The sequence below is a fragment of the Canis aureus genome, chromosome X (genome assembly GCF_053574225.1).
Source record: "Canis aureus isolate CA01 chromosome X, VMU_Caureus_v.1.0, whole genome shotgun sequence".
NCBI lineage: Eukaryota > Metazoa > Chordata > Mammalia > Carnivora > Canidae > Canis > Canis aureus.
In genome coordinates, this window is record NC_135649.1 from 112841604 (window position 1) to 112863299 (window position 21696).

Here is a 21696-nt window from a genome sequence, read left to right on the forward strand (position 1 = left end):
GTGTATATGAATGTTTTGTTATTTTTGCGCATGGGTGAGTTTTGTAAGCATATTTGATTGTTTTCTGTGTGTCCGTGGCAGTCGATGTGTGAACATCTGAGGTCCCTTCCTGAGCATTGCGATTTCCATGCAACATTCATGCCTGTGTGCTGGGGTTTCACGTTACAGGTTATCTGCATTAAAATAACAGCAGTCCTGATGGTTTGAGTCAGTTTTCAAAACTGCCCTGCTATTGGTAGGGACGCGACAGGATTACAGCCAAGACTTCCCTGCATTTTCTGCCAAAGTCTCTGTCAGATTTAAGACACATGCTTCCGCAACCTTCCATGAGGGTTGTAAAAAAAGTCTGAATCCAGAATTGGGTTCCAGCCTTCTGTGGCTGCAAACATTGGTGGCCACACCACCTCCTTACAAAGCAACTAGAACCTGGGGCAGAGGGTGGAGAGATTTTTTTTTTTTAATTTGCTGGACATGAAATGAATTTAGAGTGCCTTTTCGTGTCAAGTGGAAGTCATGTCCACCTCCTGATTATTTTTGGAGCATGAGTGCATTTAATTTTTTTTCATCTCTCTCCCCGCATAAGATTGAGCAAAAACGTTCCTTGACTAATTGAAGTCATTTCATTGGATTTTGATCACAACTGATTATTTGGGTTTTTTCCATGTGAAGTCTTGGGGTTTCGAACTTTCCTTCTGGAGAATGCCTTTTGAAACAGTTTTCTCTAGCTGCCTGATGTCAACTGCTTGGTAATCGGTGGACATTAAAATACTCAAAATGTACAGACAGTGGGCCGTGGTGAATGTTTTCATGATGTCTTATCTACAGTTGGTGCACAGCTCCAGTTATGAGCATGGACCAGTGAAGGTAGGTGGCTTAATTTTTAATGTGATGCAGAGTTTTCTTATTGGCTTATACAGAGGATTTTCTTTCTTTGCCCCACCATTTCCCAGACAATATAAAAATTCAGAACACTCCTAGTAGTCAACAGGCTATATCTTGCATTGGTTAATGAGTATTCTGGTTCTTGGGCTAAGATTTTTGCCATGTGTATTTGAAAATGCTGGATATATATTTTTTTTTTTTTTGGAGATGTTACAGAACATGAGTGAGCCTTGTGGGCACTTATGAGATGGGTAAGTGTCTCCTCAATTACATATGCAGATGGCACAGTGATTTTCTAATCAAGTGCTGATTTGTTTTTATGATACGGATAACTGTGTGGGCCATTTATCCAGGTTGTTTGTAAAGCAGCAAACATTAGTTTACTTAATTTATTTTGTAAATCGCAAACTGCAGTACTTCCTACAGATGGTTCCTATCTGGTTTTCTAAAATACCTATTGCTACCACCTAGAAAAATGTTTTCTTGGAAGTCGTTTGGTCTTTTGCTTTCTGAAACGTGTAAAATTCAAGTAATTGAATCCCTGGTTCTATGGGCAAGCCTCAGAGCCGGATGAGTGGAGAGTCATGCAAAAGAATGAACTGGGATGTTACTGACAGAGCAATATTTCGCCCAGTTTCATGTATTTTGTAGATTGTATTGTTTTCTTCAGCTCTCATTTTGAAAATGGCTTGGATTTAATTGTTTTGACTGAAGCGGTGCTAAATCATTATCAATTTAGGAATTTCTGGCCGTGAACTGTCAAAAGTGACCTTGAGGTTTTGTAGCTGTTGTTAGGACATGTGTTTTCAGCAGAGGTGATACCGCCCCCAACAGGAGAAAATTGGTCCTTGGGGTGAAAAAGTCTTAACTCTCATCCTGCGTGGAGTGCAGATGGACAAACAGCACCTGAATAGACACACGGTATGTCCTGAAAGGTTGAACACTGTGCTGGGGGAGAGCCACCTTGTCTAGCAGTCTACTAAGTCTTTCTACAGCTAGAAGGTCTTTCTAGCTTCTCCCCACCCCCCAAAAAAAAGAAAGAAAGAAAGAAAAGAAAGCAAGCAAGCCTAGCTTTCCAAATTCCAGGTGCACTCAGGAGAGCTCACAGCCTTTCAGCCCCACCTCATTGCCACCAGCCTGCACGCTGCATCTCAATGCCAGACGGTAGGTAAAAAGGAATCCACTTTTGAGCCTACGTGACAGGGGGAAAAATTGGACTTGTTTGAAGCAAATAAGGCTTTTCATGCTGTTCAGCTTTTTTTTGAAATCCACAAAACTCAGGAATCCTTTAGATGTGTTGGGTTCATGGAAGCTCTCCTCCCCCCCCCCAACCCCCAGTGTTATGCCTGGATTTTAAAAAGTTTCCATTTTACTTTGTACGTTGCTGTATTTGACAGTACAAGAGGAGATTTTGAATTGTTGGAAAGAAATAAAAATGCTTTAGGTTCTTCAGCTCTTTTAAAGAGCTCAGACAGCAAGAATTCTTTAGGTGTCCTGGGCGCAGTGAGGTTTTACGTGTTTCAAATGTACTGATGACGCATGAACTTATTTCATGGGGCAGTGGAAGAAAGCATTTGAATTTGCATGTGACAAGATGTGTCCTTAAACATGGGAGATGCAACATTAGCTTAGTGATACTATTAGTGATTTTTTTCATACATGTCTGAGTTTCCTTTAAAAAGTGAAGCTACAAATACTGCACTCATGTCTACCCAACCCCCAGCTAAATTAAATGTTTCTGATGTGAAGACAAGGGTGTGCCCAAAGTAAATAGAAGTTTTGGCATTAGACATGACTGAGTAGCATGAGGGATGGGGAGGTGCACCATTATTAGTTATTAGACTTTTCCTTTACCCCCTTCAGAGAAAATCTAAGAAGAAATCGCTGCTTCGTGTTCTTCTTGTTTATTTTTATTTTTTTAGATTTTTAGATTTATTTATTTATTTATTCATGAGAAAGAGAGACAGAGAGAGAGAGAGAGAGAGAGAGAGAGAAAGGCAGAGACACAGGCAGAGGGAGAAGCAGGCTCCATGCAGGGAGCCTGACATGGGACTCGATCCCAGGTCTCCAGGATCACACCCTGGGCCAAAGGCAGCGCTAAACTGCTGAGCCACCCGGGCTGCCCTGTTATTCTTGTTTAAATTAAAATTTAGTATGGAAGCCTATTTGAGGTGTAATGAACACTGGGATAGGAATTAATTTTTTGCTGTCCAGGATAAAAATCTTTCATTTATTATGGGACATTTTCAGGGTCCTCCTCAGTAGTAGGTCCATGAGTGTGTTCTCTCCCCTCTCCTGTCTCCCAGCCCCCTCTGCTCCTAAGTGGATGGCAGTGCGGGTTCTGTGTTCTAGGTTGCCCCTTCCTCCACAATCCTCACTTTCTGTCCTTGAACATTGTCCTTTTCTCCAGCTTAGACTAGCGTTGCCTCTACCATAATTATACAAGTCTCTGAATATTTTTTCTGCAACAATCATGCAGACAACTACCAATAAATACCCCAGATGATTGCACTTGGTGTCACTTGAGTAGGAGGCATCCTAATTTCATTAGTCTTGCCACTTGTATTTAGGAGAGCTGTTTGGGGTCAGCAGTGCATGGAATTTGTGAGCTAATTCTGTTTGAAAATCTCAACTCAGATCTGTATATGGTGTTTAGCTGCTAAGTTTCCCAATCTAGGCAGACCACATTTTCTTCTAGAAATAAGGTTAATCCATGCCTATTCTTGGCTCCCTAATATAATCAGATTAACCAACTAGATGGGGTTTTTTCTACCATCTACCATTGGGGATAGTCCTATGTCATTGCACAGGATGTGCATTGCTCAACTATAGGAAGCTTGCATAGGCTCACATCTGTGTGTGACATCCCTGAGTACCATAGTGTAGACATTCTGGGCATTTGGTAATAAGTACCTACAACTTCACCATCCAGTCATTCGTACTGACTGTCTGGCCGGTACTATTTCTGGTTTATTTGGTAAGCAATTCTTGTCATTGGGTATCTTAGGATCTCCTTGAGCATTCCTATGAAACCATCCCCCATAAATCTTTCAGAGTCACTGATGCAGACATATCACTAGAATGGTGAAGGAATAACCCCAGGTTTTGGTAGGTCTTCCCAACTCTTCTGGCAAAATTTGTTTCCTTCTCCCCCACACTACCTTTTAGCCGCCTCTTTCTTCACTGGTGGGCGAATGTTGTTGGGTTGTTGGAATCATTTAAACTGCATGTGATACCAAGACCCACCGGAATATAAGGTACCTCTTCACTTTCATGAGAAGTCCCATGGCCTTCATAGCCTTTGTGTCACTGGCCTTCTCCTGAAGTCGTCTCAAGAGTGAATTGAGTAACAAGAACTGAGTGCGCCTTCCTTATTTCCAGGAAGCATTCCCTTCCCCTTTTTCACTTCCTAAGTGAAAGCCCATTGGCTCTCTTGCTAGTCACATGGCCCAATGAGTCCTTGTTCACTTCTCTCTCAGGCACAGTCCTTGGCACAAAAGACATTTGCAATGTTTTCCATTAATTTCCCATTAATTTTCCATTAATTTCTTCATTTATGACCCCGTAGCTAAGTGTGTTGAATTACATGCTTCTATACACAGATCTGTTCGACCCTAGTTAGTCACTTTTTTAAAAAAAGATTTTATTTATTTATTCATGAGAGGCATAGACAGAGGGAGAAAGAAACAGGCTCCATGCAGGAGCCCGATGTGGGACTCGATCCCGGGTCTCCAAGGATCATGCCCTGGGCTGAAGGCCAGCGCTAAAGCACTGAGCCACCCGGGCTGCCCTAGTTAGTCACTTTTAACGGTGGTTGAAGCTTTTATATCGTCATAGCATATTAGTGGTATTCAGGATACAGTAGAACCCCTGTATCTTATATCTTCCTTGTTTGACTTATTTTTTGATTTAAAAATCCTGATTTGGGCTTGTGGATAAACCTTTACTGTAGACGCCTATGAGCTCTAGGGGGAGAAAAAAAAGACCAGTAATACTAAATGTTGAGCAAGTTCCATTATGGAACCCCTTTTGGGAGAAGCTTATAAAAAATCGTTTATGGGATGAAAATATAGTATTTGGACATAAAAATGCTTCCATGTAGAGCCTGATGTAATAAGATCTGGAACTCCTGGGCACATTTATCACTACTGCAGTTGGCTGGAGGTCCTTGAGAAATGGAGACACATATGACAGTAACGTTTCTGAGCACATTTCTAAACTTAACTCTTTCCTACCACTTGAGATTAGCTGAGGGTGGGAAACTATACATAGGAACATGATTGAGATGAGAGGAGATGAGATCTTTCTCCTTAGGTGGCTTCTATGCAAGTCCAGTTTTCTCCCTCTTGCCACCACTTTTTACAACCTCTGCCACGATACCAGGACATTATAAAACAAAGACACGCTGAGACCTCCCTGCATCATGAAAGCTTTGACTGATCGTGATGTCCCAGTTGGTAAAGGATCTCCTTGGCCTCTCATTAGAATTGAACCGTGTTCGACGATTCATTCACTTCATTGGTGAGCACCACTATGTCTGGGCACTGGGGTCAGTGCTGGAAATGCAACAGGAAAGAAGACAGCATTCTGACTCTCACAGAACTTACATTCCAAGTGTGGTGGGGAGAGGCAGGCAATGGCAAATCTATAACCTGCCAGGGGGAGCACCATGAAGAAGATCAAGCAACAGAGTGATGGGTCAGGGAGACCTCTGATTTGATTTTACTTTTGCAGACCCCTGAAGGAAGAGAGGGGGGCAGAGACAGCCACTGTGCCCTGGCCATGGGGAGGGCGAGGAGGTGGCTTGGGTGTTTGGCTAGCAGCCAGGGGGCCAGTGTAGTTGGATTAGGGAGAGTGGAGGCCAGAGCCTGGTTGTTGAGGCTGGAGAAGTAACCTGGGCAGATCATGTGGGGTGTGGCTGTGTTCGTAAAACTCTATGGACACTGAAATTTGAATTGTGTATCATTTTCATGCGTCTTGAAATGATCCTCCTCTTCTTTTCATTTGTTGCAACCATTTAAATTCATAAAAAATAATTCTTAGTTCACGGGCCGTAGTAAAATAGGCTGTAGGCTGGATTTGGCCCACAGGTCAGAGTTTGCCAACCCTGATCTGTGTCATTACGTGATTTTATCCTCTGCATTGTATGTTCTCAGTACCTGACATTTTGTTTTGTTTTGTTTTTTAGTACCTGACATTTTTAATTTGTGTGTAAGTTTATTGCTCTGTCATCCTCCACTAGAAGGAAAGCTTTTTAAGAACAGGGACATTTCTCCTTTCTCTCTCTCTCTCTCTCTCTCTCTCTCTCTCTCTCTCTCTCTCTCTCCCTTCCTTTGTTTTTTGTTTTAAGATGTTGCTTATGGGATCCCTGGGTGGCGCAGCGGTTTGGCGCCTGCCTTTGGCCCAGGGCGTGATCCTGGAGATCCGGGATCGAATCCCACATCAGGCTCCCGGTGCATGGAGCCTGCTTCTCCCTCTGCCTGTGTCTCTGCCTCTCTCTCTCTCACTGTGTGCCTATCATGAATAAATAAAAAAAAATTAAAAAAAAAAAGATGTTGCTTATGCCCAGGGCACCTGGGTGGCTCAGTCCATGAAGCATCTGCCTTGGACTCAGGTCATGATCCCAGGGTCAAGATCAAGCCCTGGATCGAGCCAGTTTCACCCTCTCCCTCTGTGTGCTCTCTCTCTCAAACAAATAAATAAAGCTTTTTTTTTTTAAAAAAAAAAGTTGTTTATGCTCTTTGGCATTGGCCACACGCCGCTGCTCTGGCCCCAGCTGGAGTTCCTTCGCTTGGGTGCAGGAGGCACAGCCCAAGGGCTCTTGCACGGGGGGCCCTGAGTGTGGGAACTCTGCATTGTGACTTCACTGTCACAGTCACCTGGTACAAAGCCTGTAAGAGAATCGATACTTAAGAAACAGTCAACAAAACTAAAAGACAACTTACAGAATGGGAGAAGATATTTGCAGATGGCCTATCAGATAAAGGGCTAGTATCCAAGATCTATAAAGAACTTCTCAAACTCAACACCCCAAAAATAATCCAGTCAAGAAATGGGCAGAAGACACGAACAGACATTTCTCCAAAGAAGACATAGACATGGCCAAGAAGCACATGAGAAAATGCTCCACATCACTTGCCATCAGGGAAATACAAATCAAAACCACCATGAGATACCACCTCACACCAGTGAGAATGGGGCAAATTAACAAGACAGGAAACAACACATGTTGGAGAGGATGTGGAGAAAGGGGAGCCCTCTTGCACTGTTGGTGGGAATGGGAACTGGTGCAGCCACTCTGGAAAACTGTGTGGAGGTTCCTCAAAGAGTTAAAAATAAAGCTACCCTATGACCCAGCAATTGCACTGCTGGGGATTTACCCCAAAGATACAGATGCAGTGAAATGGCAGGACACCTGCACCCCAATGTTTCTAGCAGCAATGTCCACAGTAGCCAAACCGTGCAAGGAGCCTCGGTGTCCATCGAAAGATGAATGGATAAAGAAGCTGTGGTCTATGGATACAATGGAATATTCCTCAGCCATTAGAAACGACAAATACCCACCATTTGCTTCAACGTGGATGGACCTGGAGGGTATTATGCTGAGTGAAATGAGTCAATCGGAGAAGGACAAACATTATATGGTCTCATTCATTTGGGGAATATAAAAAATAGTGAAAGGGAATAAAGGGGAAAGGAGAAAAAATATGTGGGAAATATCAGAAAGGGAGACAGAACATGAAAGACTCCTAACTCTGGGAAACAAACTAGGGGTGGTGGAAGGGGAGGTGGGCAGGGGGTGGGGATGACTGGGTGACGGGCACTGAGGTGGGCACTTGACGGGATGAGCACTGGGTGTTGTTCTGTATGTTGACAAATTGAACACCAATAAAAAATAAATTTGTTAAAAAAAAAGAAGAAGCTGTGGTCTATGGATACAATGGAATATTCCTCAGGCATTAGAAATGACAAATACCCACCATTTGCTTCGACGTGGATGGAACTGGAGGGTATTATGCTGAGTGAAGTAAGTCAATCGGAGAAGGACAATCATTATATGGTCTCATTCATTCGGGGAATATAAAAGATAGTGAAGGAATAAAGGGGAAAGGAGAGAAAACGAGTGGGAAATATCAATGAGGGAGACAGAACAGGAGAGACTCCTAACTCTGGGAAACGAACAAGGGGTGGTGGTAGGGGAGGTGGGCGGGGGGACGGGGGGACTGGGTGACGGGCACTGAGGTGGGCACTTGACAGGATGAGCACTGGGTTTTATGCTCTATGTTGGCAAATCAAACTCCAATAAAAAGAAAAAGAAAAAAAGTGTGTGTGCACCGACAAGGCCTATAGGATTTTGAGACACGCAGGCTATAAACTGCTGCATTGAAGAACCTCCGACGCCTCCTCTCCCCATGGCTTGTCTGATTTCAGCTGTTTAGATTCTGAAGCATTTCTGCTGAGGCAGTGTATTCACCCTGTGGCGTTCTCCTGTGGGGAGGAGAGGGTTCAGACGTGATATGGAAGAATCCTGGAAGGGAGTCCCCTTGCCCATAGTCTAGCCTGGCACCCACAGAGAGACGGGTAGGGCAGCGTTGGGCCACACAGCGGATCTGGATCAAACAGGGACGCCTGGATGAGTTCCTTTATCTTTGGCATCCCTGAGAAGTGCGGTGTTTTCATCTGGTGATTTGTGGGGATGTGGGAGATGATGGCAAAGGACTCTGGTTTGATACTTTGTCAGTCCGCATAGACCAGAATATGCTACAATAACAAGCAACCCCCAGATCGTGGTGACTCTAAACGGGTTTATTTATTGTTCATACCAAAGGACTGTCCTGGTTAGTTCAGGATCAGCTCTGGTTCAGGATGAAACTGGCTGAGCATCCACATCTTGATTGTCCCTAATCACTGTGACAGGGGGCAGGAAAGCCCCAAAGAGTCTTTCCTTGGCAGTTAAATGCTCTGGCCTGGAAGTGACACATGTCACTTCTGGTCACAGCCTCTTGACCCATGGCTCCATCTAACCACAAGGGGCCAGGAAGTGCAATCCTTCCATGTGCTCAGAAGATAGAAAGCTAGAAATATTTGGTGAACAATGTAAATGACTAACACAACTTCGATTGCTTCTACATGTTTCTGAACATATCTTTGAGATGGGAAACAACCATGGTTGGATACTGAAGTAGAGTCGCTGAAGGAAGACACTCAAGTTTATTTCTGCTGTTCAAGAGTAGGCTCCTTTTCCCTGGAAAAAAGGACAGCTGTACGTTCAGTTCAGTAAATATTTGTAGAATGTCTAACATGTGCCAGGCACATGAGTGGAAATGATATTTTTATAAAATAAAGATGTCTTAGTTATTTTCATGTCTTACCAGCAGTTGAGGAGTGAGGAGTTCAGTTTGGCCTGTGGGAAGGATAATTTTAATGCCTGGAACTTTAAGTAATAATGTAACTTTCAAAAAAGGTTTTATTTATTTATTTGACAAAGCACTAGCAGGGGGAGCGGCAGGCAGAGGGAGAGGGAGAAGCAAACTCCCCACTGAGCAGGGAGCTCAATGTGGGGCTCGATCCCAGGACCTTGGGATCATGACCTGAGCCGAAGGCCGACGCTTAACTGACTGAGCCACCCAGGCAGTCCTATAATGTAAATTTTTATGAGTCTTTTGTTGTTGTTGTTGTTGTTGTTCATTGTTACTAAATAATTATAACACTCACGTGTTAGAGAAAAGCATTGCTTTTCTGAAATCTTGGTTTGGCTAGAATTGTTTCTGGAGAGAGAGAATGACATTTGTGGACTATTGCCACGGCAAATATTTTGTTGCTGCTTATGGTTCCATTCTGGAGAGAGTTAGGAAGGGTGTAATTTTAACCGAATGAATGCCCTGAATTCATCCTAAATCAAGATTCCCCAAAAAGAACAGAGTGGGATGAAAAAGTAAAAGCAGCCTCTGCGATGGTGTGCTTGGTTCGTAACTGCATCATCACAGCAACGCTGGGGATCACTGGGCATTTTAGACGGTGCAGAGGATATTGGTGAGGAAGAGAAGGAGAGCCATGGGTGTTGACAGGGGACCACTGCATCTTTGGAAGAAAGGAAGAAGGGGACACACCGGGCTGACTGCCAACAATAGAACAAGGCTGCCATGACAAAGGCCGTGAGATGAAGATCCTCTGCTCATCCAATGGATTGTGTTACACTTAGGCTGGAACAGGGCTGTAGCAGTTAACTGTTGTCACAATAATGCTGTGTAACAAACCAGTCCAAATTTCAGTGGCTTCAAACACCAATAATCTATTCTCACTCATGTTGCTGTGGGCCAGCTGGGGGTCAGGATCAAGGCTCAAGCCATAGGCTGAGTGTGGGTCTGCCCCCCATGTCTCTGATCCTCCTTGAATCAGTGGATAGGAGCAGAGTCTTGTGATGGTGGAAATGTAGAAGTGTGCACCCCTGAGTACATTTCAGTACGCTGCATCATGCCTTGTAATGTCTCACTGGTCAAAGCAAGTCACACGGCCCAACATCAATAGGGCTTAGAAAGATATTTCTCCCTTTTTGGGGGCAGCTGTGAAGTTGTTTTTTACAATAACCTAATTACCATGAAGGTTTTGAGTTGTTTCCTTACATATTGGGCCCTTGATCTTTTGAGATCAGTGACAAAGAAACTGTAACAGACCTCAGGAATATATACTCTTGGGGTTATTCAGAGCACTCTTGGGTCTTGCCACTCAAGCCCACCCCACACTCATCTGCTGCACATCTACGCACAGATAACGTCTGATGGGAGCAGAGCATGGATTTAAAATGCATAAAAGGGGAAGGCTACCTGGGTGGCTCAGTCGGTCAAGTGTCCCGACTCTTGATATCAGCTCAGATCTTGATCCCAGGGTCATGAGTTCAAGCTCCATGCTGAGCATGGAGCCTATTTAAAAAATAAAATGAAATAAAACATGTAAAGGGGGATGTTAACGAAATTAAATTCAATAAACAAATTTTAAAAAATATTTAGACTTAAAAAATGTAAAGAGGAGCATAGACATTTCCCCAAACCTCCCCATTTGGCTGGTGAGAAAATCACCCACAGTATTCCTCAAACTGGAAGATGTGGAAGTTTTAGGCATCATAGTCCTCCAGTATTGCCTTAAAAAAAAACCCAGACAACTATGCACACACACGGAAATGCATGCATGTGTCTGTGTGCATGTGAGCGCATGCACACACACACAGTTTCCCTGAGTTTGCAGTTCCTTTCCTTAGTCAAGTTTAATTCAACATCCCAGGTTTCTCATATATATGCATTTCAGTACAAAACTACATTAGTCAAAGAGCCACCGGGAGCATGAGGCCCCCAGACGGCCAGGTTCCTGGATTTCAGAGAAGCAGGACCAGGGCTCCAGCTCCCTCTGAGCAGCCCCAGCAATAATTATTTGTAAGCCTGCATTCTCCTCCTTGCCCTTCATTGGGGCACCCCATTCCATTAGGTACCATGTGTTCTGGGGAAGGCCAGACCCTAATAACAGAACACAAAGGTTTAAGAAGTGGGTTGTTTCTTCATCCATCAATGAAGATATATGTAAAGCCAGAGCAGATTACTTCAAAATCAGCCATCTGAAAACACTTCCAAGAAATGTTAAAAAAGAAGAGAAAGCTTGTCCTTGATTTACCCTGGAAAAGTTTTTCTCTTTTAAAGTTTTTATTTACCGTGATGGAAATTTCCTGTCTTGCTCTTGTCCGACACCCCTCTGGTTACTAAAGAGAAGCCAAGGGGGCATGAAACACAGACCTCTAAACCGCAGCGCAGGACCAGATGCCCTACCCCGAGAAGGGAAAGAAAGGGAATTACCTTTACTAGACACCTACTGTGTGCCTGACCCTTTCCTACATAGGACCTCCTGTAATCACATCAGCTCTCTGAGGTGGGCACTGTTAGCATCGCCATCCACAAAACCAGAAAAGGAAACCAAAGCAAAGACCTTTGACCTTCAGGCAAAGAGCTAAAAAAGAGTAGTGTCTTGGTGCCAAGCCAGCATACTTTATGTTTAAAGTCATTAATGTCTTTTCCCTCTTGGCGTGCAGTCCCATGAATTTTAACACACGTAGAGATTTGTGTAGCCACCACTGGAATCAGGATAGAGAAACAGTCGTTTATGGTCTCCTTTCCAAGTCACACCCTCCCCGCCAAGCTCTGGCAACCTCTGATCTGTTCTCCATCACTATCATTTGCGTTTTTTTTTTTTTTTGAGAGTGTCCTAAATGGAGTCATACAGCATGTGACCTTTTGAGATTGGCTTCTTCCACGGCCAATGCCCAGCAGATGCATCCAGGTTGCTGCGCACACCAGATCATTCTGGGTTCTTGCTGAGTGGTATTTCACAGGATGGACGGGGCAGTTTGCTTAACCACTCACCCTCTGAATGACATATGGGTTGTTTCCAGTTTGGGGACTATTATGAGGAAAGCTATTGTAAACAGTGTAAAGGGTTTGGGGTGAACCTAAGTCCTCCTTTATCAAGGGCAAATTCCCAGGAGTGTGACCGCTGGGTCATACGGTGAACATATGCCAAACATTGTCAGACACTGCCAACACAGAGTTTTCCAGAGTGTTGTACCATTAAAAACCAGTCGTGAACAGTTCAAATCCACCTGGTTCCCTCTCCAGTTGGCCACGGCTTATGGTGTCAGGCCCAGCTTCCTTTCTGGGAGTGTTATTTTCACTTGGGAGCCATGGGAGGCAAAGACATAAAACGTCATGCTCTTGCAGCAAAACAGAAGTTCTTAAGAGGTGGAGGGAACACAGAATTATTTGTTGCAACCCGATCCACCTCAGCAAACCTACTGCAAAGGGAACTTGCTGACTGCTGCGATGCCCCCGACCCCCAGGGGCAAGTCATAAAACTGTGTCCCCAGGCAACGCTTGTAAATCCCTAAGCAAATCGAGGGAAAGTCGTGTGAAATGTGTTCCCTCCATAGCTCACACCGAAGCTTCTGGATTTTCCCAATATATAGATTCTATTCACTCCACCTTCTTATTACCCAACTTCCTGAAGATATTGCCAACATGGTTGATACAATGACACCAACAGTTTTTGAAAGGTTTGGAATCCCAAGCTTAGACTCACTGCTCTCAAGGGGTCCAGAGAGGAATTTTGCAAAGCTGGTCTTTTTTTTCAGATCTAGGAACAGGAGGATTCTTAATAGCATGGGACTGGATGGCCCAAGAAGAGCTCGTCATGGCTCTTTGAGGAAAGTAGTCAGCGGCCCCACTCCGAAACTCCTTGCAGAAGGCCTGAGAGTTCAGAGCTGGGATTTGAGCCCCACCATGTACTCCAAGCCACGTCCCTGCCCCCTAGGCATCCATGCTTATACTCCTCATTTATATTTTCATTCAGATACTTTGTGGGCTGCCTTGTGAACGGATTGCACTTTGCACTTCCCTGTTGAATTCCAGTAGGTTGAAGTACTACCTATTGGTTTTATTTTGGTTTTGAGAAATGGGTTGTTTTGAGTCCTTGGAAATTTGAGAAGCAATTTATTCTGTCATTTAGCATGGTCTCAGGAAAGGCAGCTGACCTCCTCATGCTCTTCTGCCTGGAAAACGTTATTGTTGGTCTTCAATCTTGAAAAAGTCATACAGGTTGGGAACTGATCCACCATCAATCAATCAGCTGACTTGAGTTAAGAAAGGCTTTGGAAATCCAGTAAAGCAAGATACTTACACAAGTATTTTGAATCCAAGGTGTAACCCAAAAGGGTTTAAAGAATAAGGTTATTTCTCAGTGTGCATCTGCCATGTATTCCCTACTGAATGGACTTGTACATAACTTAGGCACTAACCAAGATCTTTGGACATATACCGGCATGCACCATCCCCCAAATGAGTGGTTCTCATTAAAATTACTTGCCAAGATTTTTTTTAAAGATTTATTTATTTGAAAGAGAGAGGGCATGCGCAGGGGCAGGGGCAAAGGGAGAGAGAAGCAGACTCCTCGCTGGGCATGGAGCCCATCGTGGGGCTTGATCTCAACCCCGAGATCATGATGTGAACTGAAATCAAGAGTTGGCTGCTTATCCGACTGAGCCACCCCGGTGCCCTGAAATCACCTGGGAGGATTTTTAAAAATAAACTTTTTATTTTGAAGTAGTCTTAAATTTACAGAAAAGTTTCAAAGATAGGAGTAGAGAGAGTTCCTATATATCTCCCACCCAGCTTCCTCTAAGACTAGCAAACATTCAGGAAGTTTAAAAAAAATAAATCCTGATGGCAAAGCTGCGGGAGCCATAACATGTGAACCTCTGGGGATGGCATCGCAAAGCATCAGCATTTCTTTGAAGCTTCTTCCCCGGGAGGTTCAAGGGGAAGCCAAGGCTGAGAATCGCTGCTGCCCTTACTTCTCAAAGTGTGGTCAGCCAGCCAACAGTAGCACCATCATCTGGGAGCTTGTTAGAAATTCAAGCATCCCAGGTTCACCCCAAACCTCCTGCATCAGGTTCTGAATTCTAAGAAGATGGCCAGGCGATTCGTAGGCACGTTAAGCTTTGAGAAGTGCTACTCTATACAAAACTTTAAACAGACCATACAAACCTGGGTCCCATTGCTCTTTGTCAAGTGCATGTATGTATTTATTACTCATCAGTTTCTTCATCAGATAGCTGCTAAGTGCTTATTATGTAAAAAGGATGAAGCAGAATTATATTCCACCCTCAAGGAGATCACAGTCTAGTAAGGGAGATGCAACGTGTTCATAAATAATATAGTATAAGTTAGGGACATCATAGAAAGCTTGACGGACTAAGCGACATTGGATTTGGACTTGGAAAGAGGACACTTGGAGAAAGATACTTAAAAGATAAGTGATGTAGTTTGAACAAATGAATAATCCCAGGGTTAGATTTTCTTTTCTTTTTTTTTAAAGATTTTATTTATTTATTCATGAGAGACACAGAGAGAGAGGCAGAGATATAGGCAGAGGGAGAAGCAGGCTCCCCTCAGGGGAGCCTGATGCAGGACTCGATCCCGGGATCCCAGAATCATGACCCGAGGGGAAGATAGATGCTCAGCCACTAAGCCACCCAGGCGCCCCCCCCCCCCAGGGTTAGATTTTCCATAGTGTTTTTCATATTTCAATTTGTTTCATATTTTTAATAAATCTTTAGCTCTTACTATTGCTATTATTTGAATAAGACATTATATAAGACATGTCATTACTGTTGCGTGGCCCTTACAACTCAGTGAGGAAGACAATTATATTCCTCAGTGAGGAAGACAAACACTAAGCAAGTAATGACCCAACTAATTCATTAGTGTCAGTGGTGGTGAGCTCCGAGAAGGAAAGAAATGGGGTGCTATGAATCCATGTGACCTTGGGATCAGACCCAGGCGGGGGTGAGAGTTGTGGGGGAGGTCTCCCTCAGAAGGTAACACCTGGCTAAGAAAGGTTTAGCTGGACAGAGAGTGGAGGACTCCAAGCAGAGGGAACAGCGTGGACCAAAGCCAGAGCAAGAAGAAATGAACAAAAGAGCAAGCCAATGAAATGGATGTCCAGTAATATTCAGTTCTCCAGGGTTTTCCATTGCCTCTTGACTTGGTACAAGCAGCCTGGCCTTCAAGCTTCCAGTCCTTCCTCCGTTCAGTTTTAAACAATTAGGGTGATAGACCATCTGCATACCCGAAAACTTAGCCATTCACCTGTTATAAGTAAATCGACGATTTTTAGTAGACTTACTGAGTTGTGCAGCCATCATCTATATAAGATCCCTCGTGCCCTTTTGTAATTAGCCCTAACTTCCATGCCTGGCCCCAGCCAATAATCTATTTTCTGTCTCTTGGTGGAACACCTAGGAGTAGAATGGGTTGGTTGTATGGTAAATTTAGGTTTAACTTTTTAAAGAACTGCTGAACTCTTTTCCAAAGTGGCAGCACCATTTTTACAATCCCATCGGCAGTGGAAGAGGGCTCCCATGGCTCCAAGTCCCCGACAGCACTTGGTGTGCTGTCAGTCTTTTCGACCAGAGCCATCCTGGTGGATGTGAAGTGGTACCTCTTCATGTGCCAGCCTCGCCCTAACCTTATCTGCCCCTCTTCCCACCCTTCACCTGGCTCTGTTCCCAACCAGAGTGCCCCTCCCGCTGTTCTTTTCAGCATGGCTTCTTGATATCCCCAAATCATGCCTCTGTTTACTCTTTGGATGTGTTACTTTACTAGATAGTTTAGAGGAGGAGAGGGGCCAGCAATTTAGAATTTAAATTAGCAGGTGTTCAGGAGGCCTTTGATTCCCCCACAACATGGACACTTCCAAATCCCTCTGGGAAACCGAGGCACCATAACTTTCCAGACATCTTGCCTGCCACTTTAGATACCCTTGGCTCAGATCCCTAAGCCTGAGCTGTGGAGCTTCTCCTGCCTCCTCAGGGGAGAGTGCCACGTGAACTTGGGAATTAGCAAAAGGAGAAATGGTTACCCTTCCTACTGTACCGCAGAAAAGGGAATTTAGGGGCACCTGAGTGGCTCAGCGGTTGAGCTTCTGCCTTTGGCTCAGGTCAAGTCCCCCATTGGGCTCCCCACAGGGAGCCTGCTTCTCCCTCTGCCTGTGTCTCTGCTCCCTCTCTGTGTCTCCCATGAATAAACATATTTAAAAAAAAAAAGAAAAAAGAAAAAAGTATACATTGAAAGAAGGGTAAAATCTTGTTACAAAGACTTTAAGCCTCACATCTTAGAAACTGGCTGAGGTAGCCAGGACATCAGAGAATGATTTGTTATTTAGGAGTGAAATTGCTAATAGTATTGGATTAATTATCACTCACATAAAGACAAGGCGCTGCTGTAACCAAAAGCAGACCCCGGGTAACCCTGCCTCGCTTCCTTCCTCTCTGCTCAGTGCTTTCTAATTATTTTAGTTTTGATGAGGACTTCCCCTAGAAAAGAGGAAGAAATCATGAGCAATTTATTTGGCAAGTGTTTGGTAGTTAAAACTATTGAAATCAATGGTGTGAATATATATTTGGGATGATATTTTACACTTTGTGATTTTAAGTTTTGCCTTACCCAAGCTGATCACATAAAGTTAATTATACAAAAATCAGCCAGTGCAGAAAGTCTTTTGGAAACCAGCAGCCATTCCTGACCCTTTAGAGACGTACCCCCCGATGAATTAGTCGTCAGGTCTCTGCTGATGTTGAGTGGTTAGGACTTGCGCTTGTAATAGCAAAATGACTGTCTGCAATTTCTCAGCTATTTCAGACTCTATTTTAAATTATGAGGCTTAAAGCATGCTTAAGTAACTCTGAGTATTTGAGTAAACACTGCACTTTTTTTATGATGAGGCAAGTGTTATGAGTCGTTCAGTGCCTTTCATTCAATCCAGAGATTTTATATTTTCTCCTGAGTTCTCCCTTGGATAGTTTAAAAACATTTCTGAGATTGAATTGAAACCTGTAAGAACCATGAAAACACACATCACTCTGTATTTATGGGTGGTATTGAATGAAATTTGCCTCAATAAATAAAAGTCCTTTCGGTCTAGTACGATTCTTAAAACATTTAAGCAGCAGTTTGATTGGTTTCATTATTTTCATGTGGAAGCAATGATGTAACAAAATTTTATTTCAAAGATTACATTGAACATAAAGTAGGATTACTGTCCAACCAGAAGAGGCAATGGATAATCAGGAAAAGAGAGGCTATTGACAAATGAGCCCTAATGGAGAATCATTGCATTTCTGAGTTGCTTCGAGACGTGGGCAATTATGCAGTTTCATCCCCAGATTTCCTAGACGACTGCTGCTTAAATTTGATGCCTGTTCCACAAACCCTATCTTTGCTCTTCAAGCTTCCTCCTCCCCTCGCTCCCAGAAAATCGCCTTTATCTATTTTTTAAAAAAGATTTTACTTATTTATTCATGGGAGACACAGAGAGAGAGACAGAGACACAGGCAGAGGGAGAAGCAGGCTCCCTGTGGGGAGCCCGATGCGGGATTTGATCCCAGGACCCTGGGATCACGACCTGAGCCAAAGGCAGACGCTCAACCGCCGAGCCACCCAGGGGTCCCAAAATTGCCTTGACTTAAACTTCACAGAGAAATGAGAAATCGTAGGCTCCAAGCAGTCCCGCTGTCTGCAAACCCATGTTGTTCTCTGTGAACCTATTTCAGAGGATGATCCTCTCATCCATTCATCTCTGGAACTTAGGTCAAACCAACCCCTCTGCTTGATCTCTCCTGCATATGTATTCAGTGCCTTTCTCTCTGTTGGCTCTTTCCCTCAGCTTAGAAACCTGTTCAAGATTCTCCACTTTAATTAAATACACACGCATTCATATCTGAACTTCCAAGCAAGATGACCTTCTCAATTCATGTTTTGAGATCTTTTTTAGTCCATAGCCATGCTAGGTAAAATATAAAATTGATCAAATGGTGGTGAACATCTGCAGATGGCAAACATTTGCAGAAATGATACCAAAGGGGCACTAGGGTGGCTAGGTTGCTTAAGCATCTGCCTTGGGCCCAGGTCATGATCTCGGGGTCTTGGGATCAAGACCCAAGTCTGGCTCCCTGCTCAGTGGGGAGTCTGCTTCTCCCTCTGCCCCTACCCCTGCTTGTGATCGCACTCTTCCTCTCAAATAAATAAATAGAATCTTAAAAAAAGAAATGGTATCAAATACATCAAGCTGAAAAGACCAATACGTTGTACACCTTGAACTTATACCAAGTTGTATGTCAGTTATCCCTCAATACAAATAAACTTTCAAAAAACATGAAGCCCAAAGCTGCAGAACAGATGCACTCTGGGTCTGGAAGGTGGAGGCCACCAAGATTTCAACCTCAGTGGGCAATGCGCCCCATGAGTACACTTCATCGGCTCCCTGGATACAGAAGCAATGTAAATGAAGAAAGAATAGAAAAACAAACCTCCCAATGAAGGTGAAACTACTAAACAAAATTCCAAAGTTCAGACAGGCAATTACTGCTAAGAAAGACAGCTGGTAAAATTAATAATCAGGATATAAGTCGTATATATGAAGTTAAAATGTAATTTGAAGAAATAAGTGTATTTAGGACCATCAAAGAGAGGAAGAAAGGAATAATATTCATAAGATAAAATGAGACATTAGGAGAAACATACAGAAATGAAACAAAAAGATGGAAAGGAGAACGAAGTGGAAATATCTATAATATTAGAAAACTGGTGATAGAAATGAAAAGCTTACCAAAGCAGGGGCACCTGGGTGGCTCAGTGGTTGAGCATCTGCCTTCGGTTCAGGTCATGATCCCAGGGTCTTGGGATTGAATCCCACATCAGGCTCCCCACAGTGAACCTGCTTCTCCCACTGCCTATGTCTCTGCCTCTTTCTCTGTGTCTCTCATGAATAAATAAATAAAAACTCTAAAAAAAAAAAAAAAGCTTACCAAAGCAAACTCTAGACTCACACAATTGGAGACTTGGTGATTGGGAAGATGAACCAATTAGTTTAACACGTTGAAGAGAGATGAAGGGAGAACAAAACATATAAATATGAAAGCACATTTAAGAGACCTGTAAGATCATTATAAGGCTCCAATGTATGTCTGTTAAATATTTTGAAAATAGAATTGAGACAGTGTAATATGTGGAATAATGAAGAACATAATGCCTGAAAAGATAAAGAATTGAAATTTGAAAAGGACGATGGCCTCAAGATTCAAACTGCTGTGAAGGTCTCTGTTGCACCTTCTCAACCCTGCCATTATAGACAACATGTACATGAATGTGCGTGGTGTGTGCCAATAAAACTTTATTCATAAAACAGGCAGGCAGCAGGCTGAATTAGGCCAGGGAGCTGTAGTTCGACAGCCTCTGGTCTAAAGTAGGAACCACTGTTTATATTTTCATGTATATCCCTCCAGATATTTTTTATACATCTATAATTTTACATATATGATGAACAGTGGTAATTTTTTATATATGCATACATATATCATGTATGTTATACACACATAAATTAAAAAGACATCATGACTGAGTCATACATGTATGACTCGGACCACACTTGGTCTTCTGAGCACCCACTTTTGGACAACACTCAATATCCACCATCATATCTAAAAACAACCAAAAAAATCCTACTCCTAAAATACAGACGAATGATGCAGATTTTAATTAAAGTGTTTGAGGGGCAGTGGAGGAGGGCGCACATCACATCACTCAACATCAAGCTTCCTAAAGGTCCCATTTGCCCACCTGTTTTTCCCCTGCAGCAGGCAGCTCTCTCTGCACCCTCCTCAGTACCATCCTGCAGCTGCCCCGGTCCCTCGACTCCGCCCCTCACCCAGCTCTAAAAATCCCCTCAGCCCACATATCCCAGCTGCCCAGGAAAACAAAGATCTAGTAACCACAGGCTGGGCAGGAGATAATCGGGGTCCCTAACAATAGACCACTGTATCGTTTCTCCAACACGGTCCAGGGAGGATCTTAATTCATTCTGTCCCAGTATTCATCTCCATCACTGGTTTCGATGAGCACATAGTGTTTCATTGTATGTATGTACCATTGTGTATCCTTATTTTAAACAATTCAGCTACTATGTTGAAAATATTGTATTGGCAGTCTCACAAATGTTGTGTCAGCCGGTACAATTTGTGCAACTGTATGGAAAGCAAATTTTCAACATAAACTTCAGAAGTGTATTTTATCAGAAAGAACAATGTCTTTGAAATAGTAAACAGATCTTTAAAAAAAATGTTAGAAGTTAGAAAATTCAGGTTATCACGGTTTTTAAAAAAAAACTCCCTTTCTTGTGTGACTACAGGCAGGGTCCCCAGGACATTGTGGATCAGTTTCTCAGATAACAGGGACAAAAGCAATTGTCATTGGCTCCTGTCACAAAAACAGTATGATCTTAAAATTTGTATTAGTTTCCTGTGGCTGCTGTACCAAATTACCACAATGTAAGTGGCTTAAAACAATAGATATATATTCTCTCACAGTTCTGGAATCCAGAATTGTGAAATCAAGGTGTTGGCAGGGCTGTGCTCCTTCCAAAGACTCTTGGAGAGAATCCTTCCTTGCCTCATCCAGCTTCTGGGGGCCCCAAGCCATTCTTGGCTTGGGGCTGCATTGCTTGAATTTCTGCCTCCGTCTTCACAAAACCTCCTCTGTGTCCATGTTCCCTCTCTGTCTCTCATAAGGACATTTTGTTTTTGTATTTAAGGTCCACCTGGATAATCCAAGATGGTCTCATCTCATGATCATTAACTTCATTACATCTGCAAAGATCCTCTGCCCAAATAAAGGCACATTCCTAGGTTCTGGGGATTAGTACATGCACATGTCATTTTGAAGTCCACCATTCAACCCAGTATGATATTGTTTTTAAATGTCCTGAGAACCAGGGGGAATCATTGCTTTGATTCAGTCATAAATGAGCAGAATATGAACCAAAAATACTAACTAGTATTTTTCCTAGATACTGGTATGTACATTTGAATAATCTCCCTAACTTCTTTTCAGCTCTATTTCCATCTTGAAGTGTCAGCAATGAGGGTTATCAAGACAAACTAAAACTTCAGCAACTGGCTTTGAAACCAGTATTTTTTTTTTTTAAAGCGGGCATCTCGGTCAACGTTAGAGCGGTCTGAACAGCAGATTAGGGCAGCTTCTGGTTTGGAAGAACTGCTGCGGATCACACACTTCGAGGACTGGAAGCTCTGGAGATGCCGACTGAAGCTCAAAAGTTTGACCAGCACAGACTCTCGCTCAGCATCCCATCGGGCCACCAGGTTTGCGGCAACTTTCTATGACATTGAAACCCTAAAAGGTAGGTGTGTGCATGCACATGCACGTG

At 43.3% G+C, this 21696-nt stretch overlaps 1 protein-coding gene across 2 annotated transcripts in view; it reads left to right on the forward strand.

Moving 5' to 3' along the window:
- Positions 1-74: 74 nt before the first annotated feature.
- The window catches only part of VEGFD (vascular endothelial growth factor D), a 37307-nt gene continuing 15685 nt past the window's right edge, over positions 75-21696 (forward strand). Inside the window, exons 1-2 of one of the 2 annotated variants that reach the window (XM_077889146.1) lie at positions 75-864; positions 21459-21669. In XM_077889146.1, the coding sequence (XP_077745272.1) occupies positions 775-864; positions 21459-21669 (301 nt within the window). In that variant the 5' untranslated portion in view covers positions 75-774. Of the gene's footprint in view, positions 865-992; positions 1134-21458; positions 21670-21696 lie in introns of those variants that run through there. The other variant, XM_077889147.1, reaches the window with a different exon arrangement.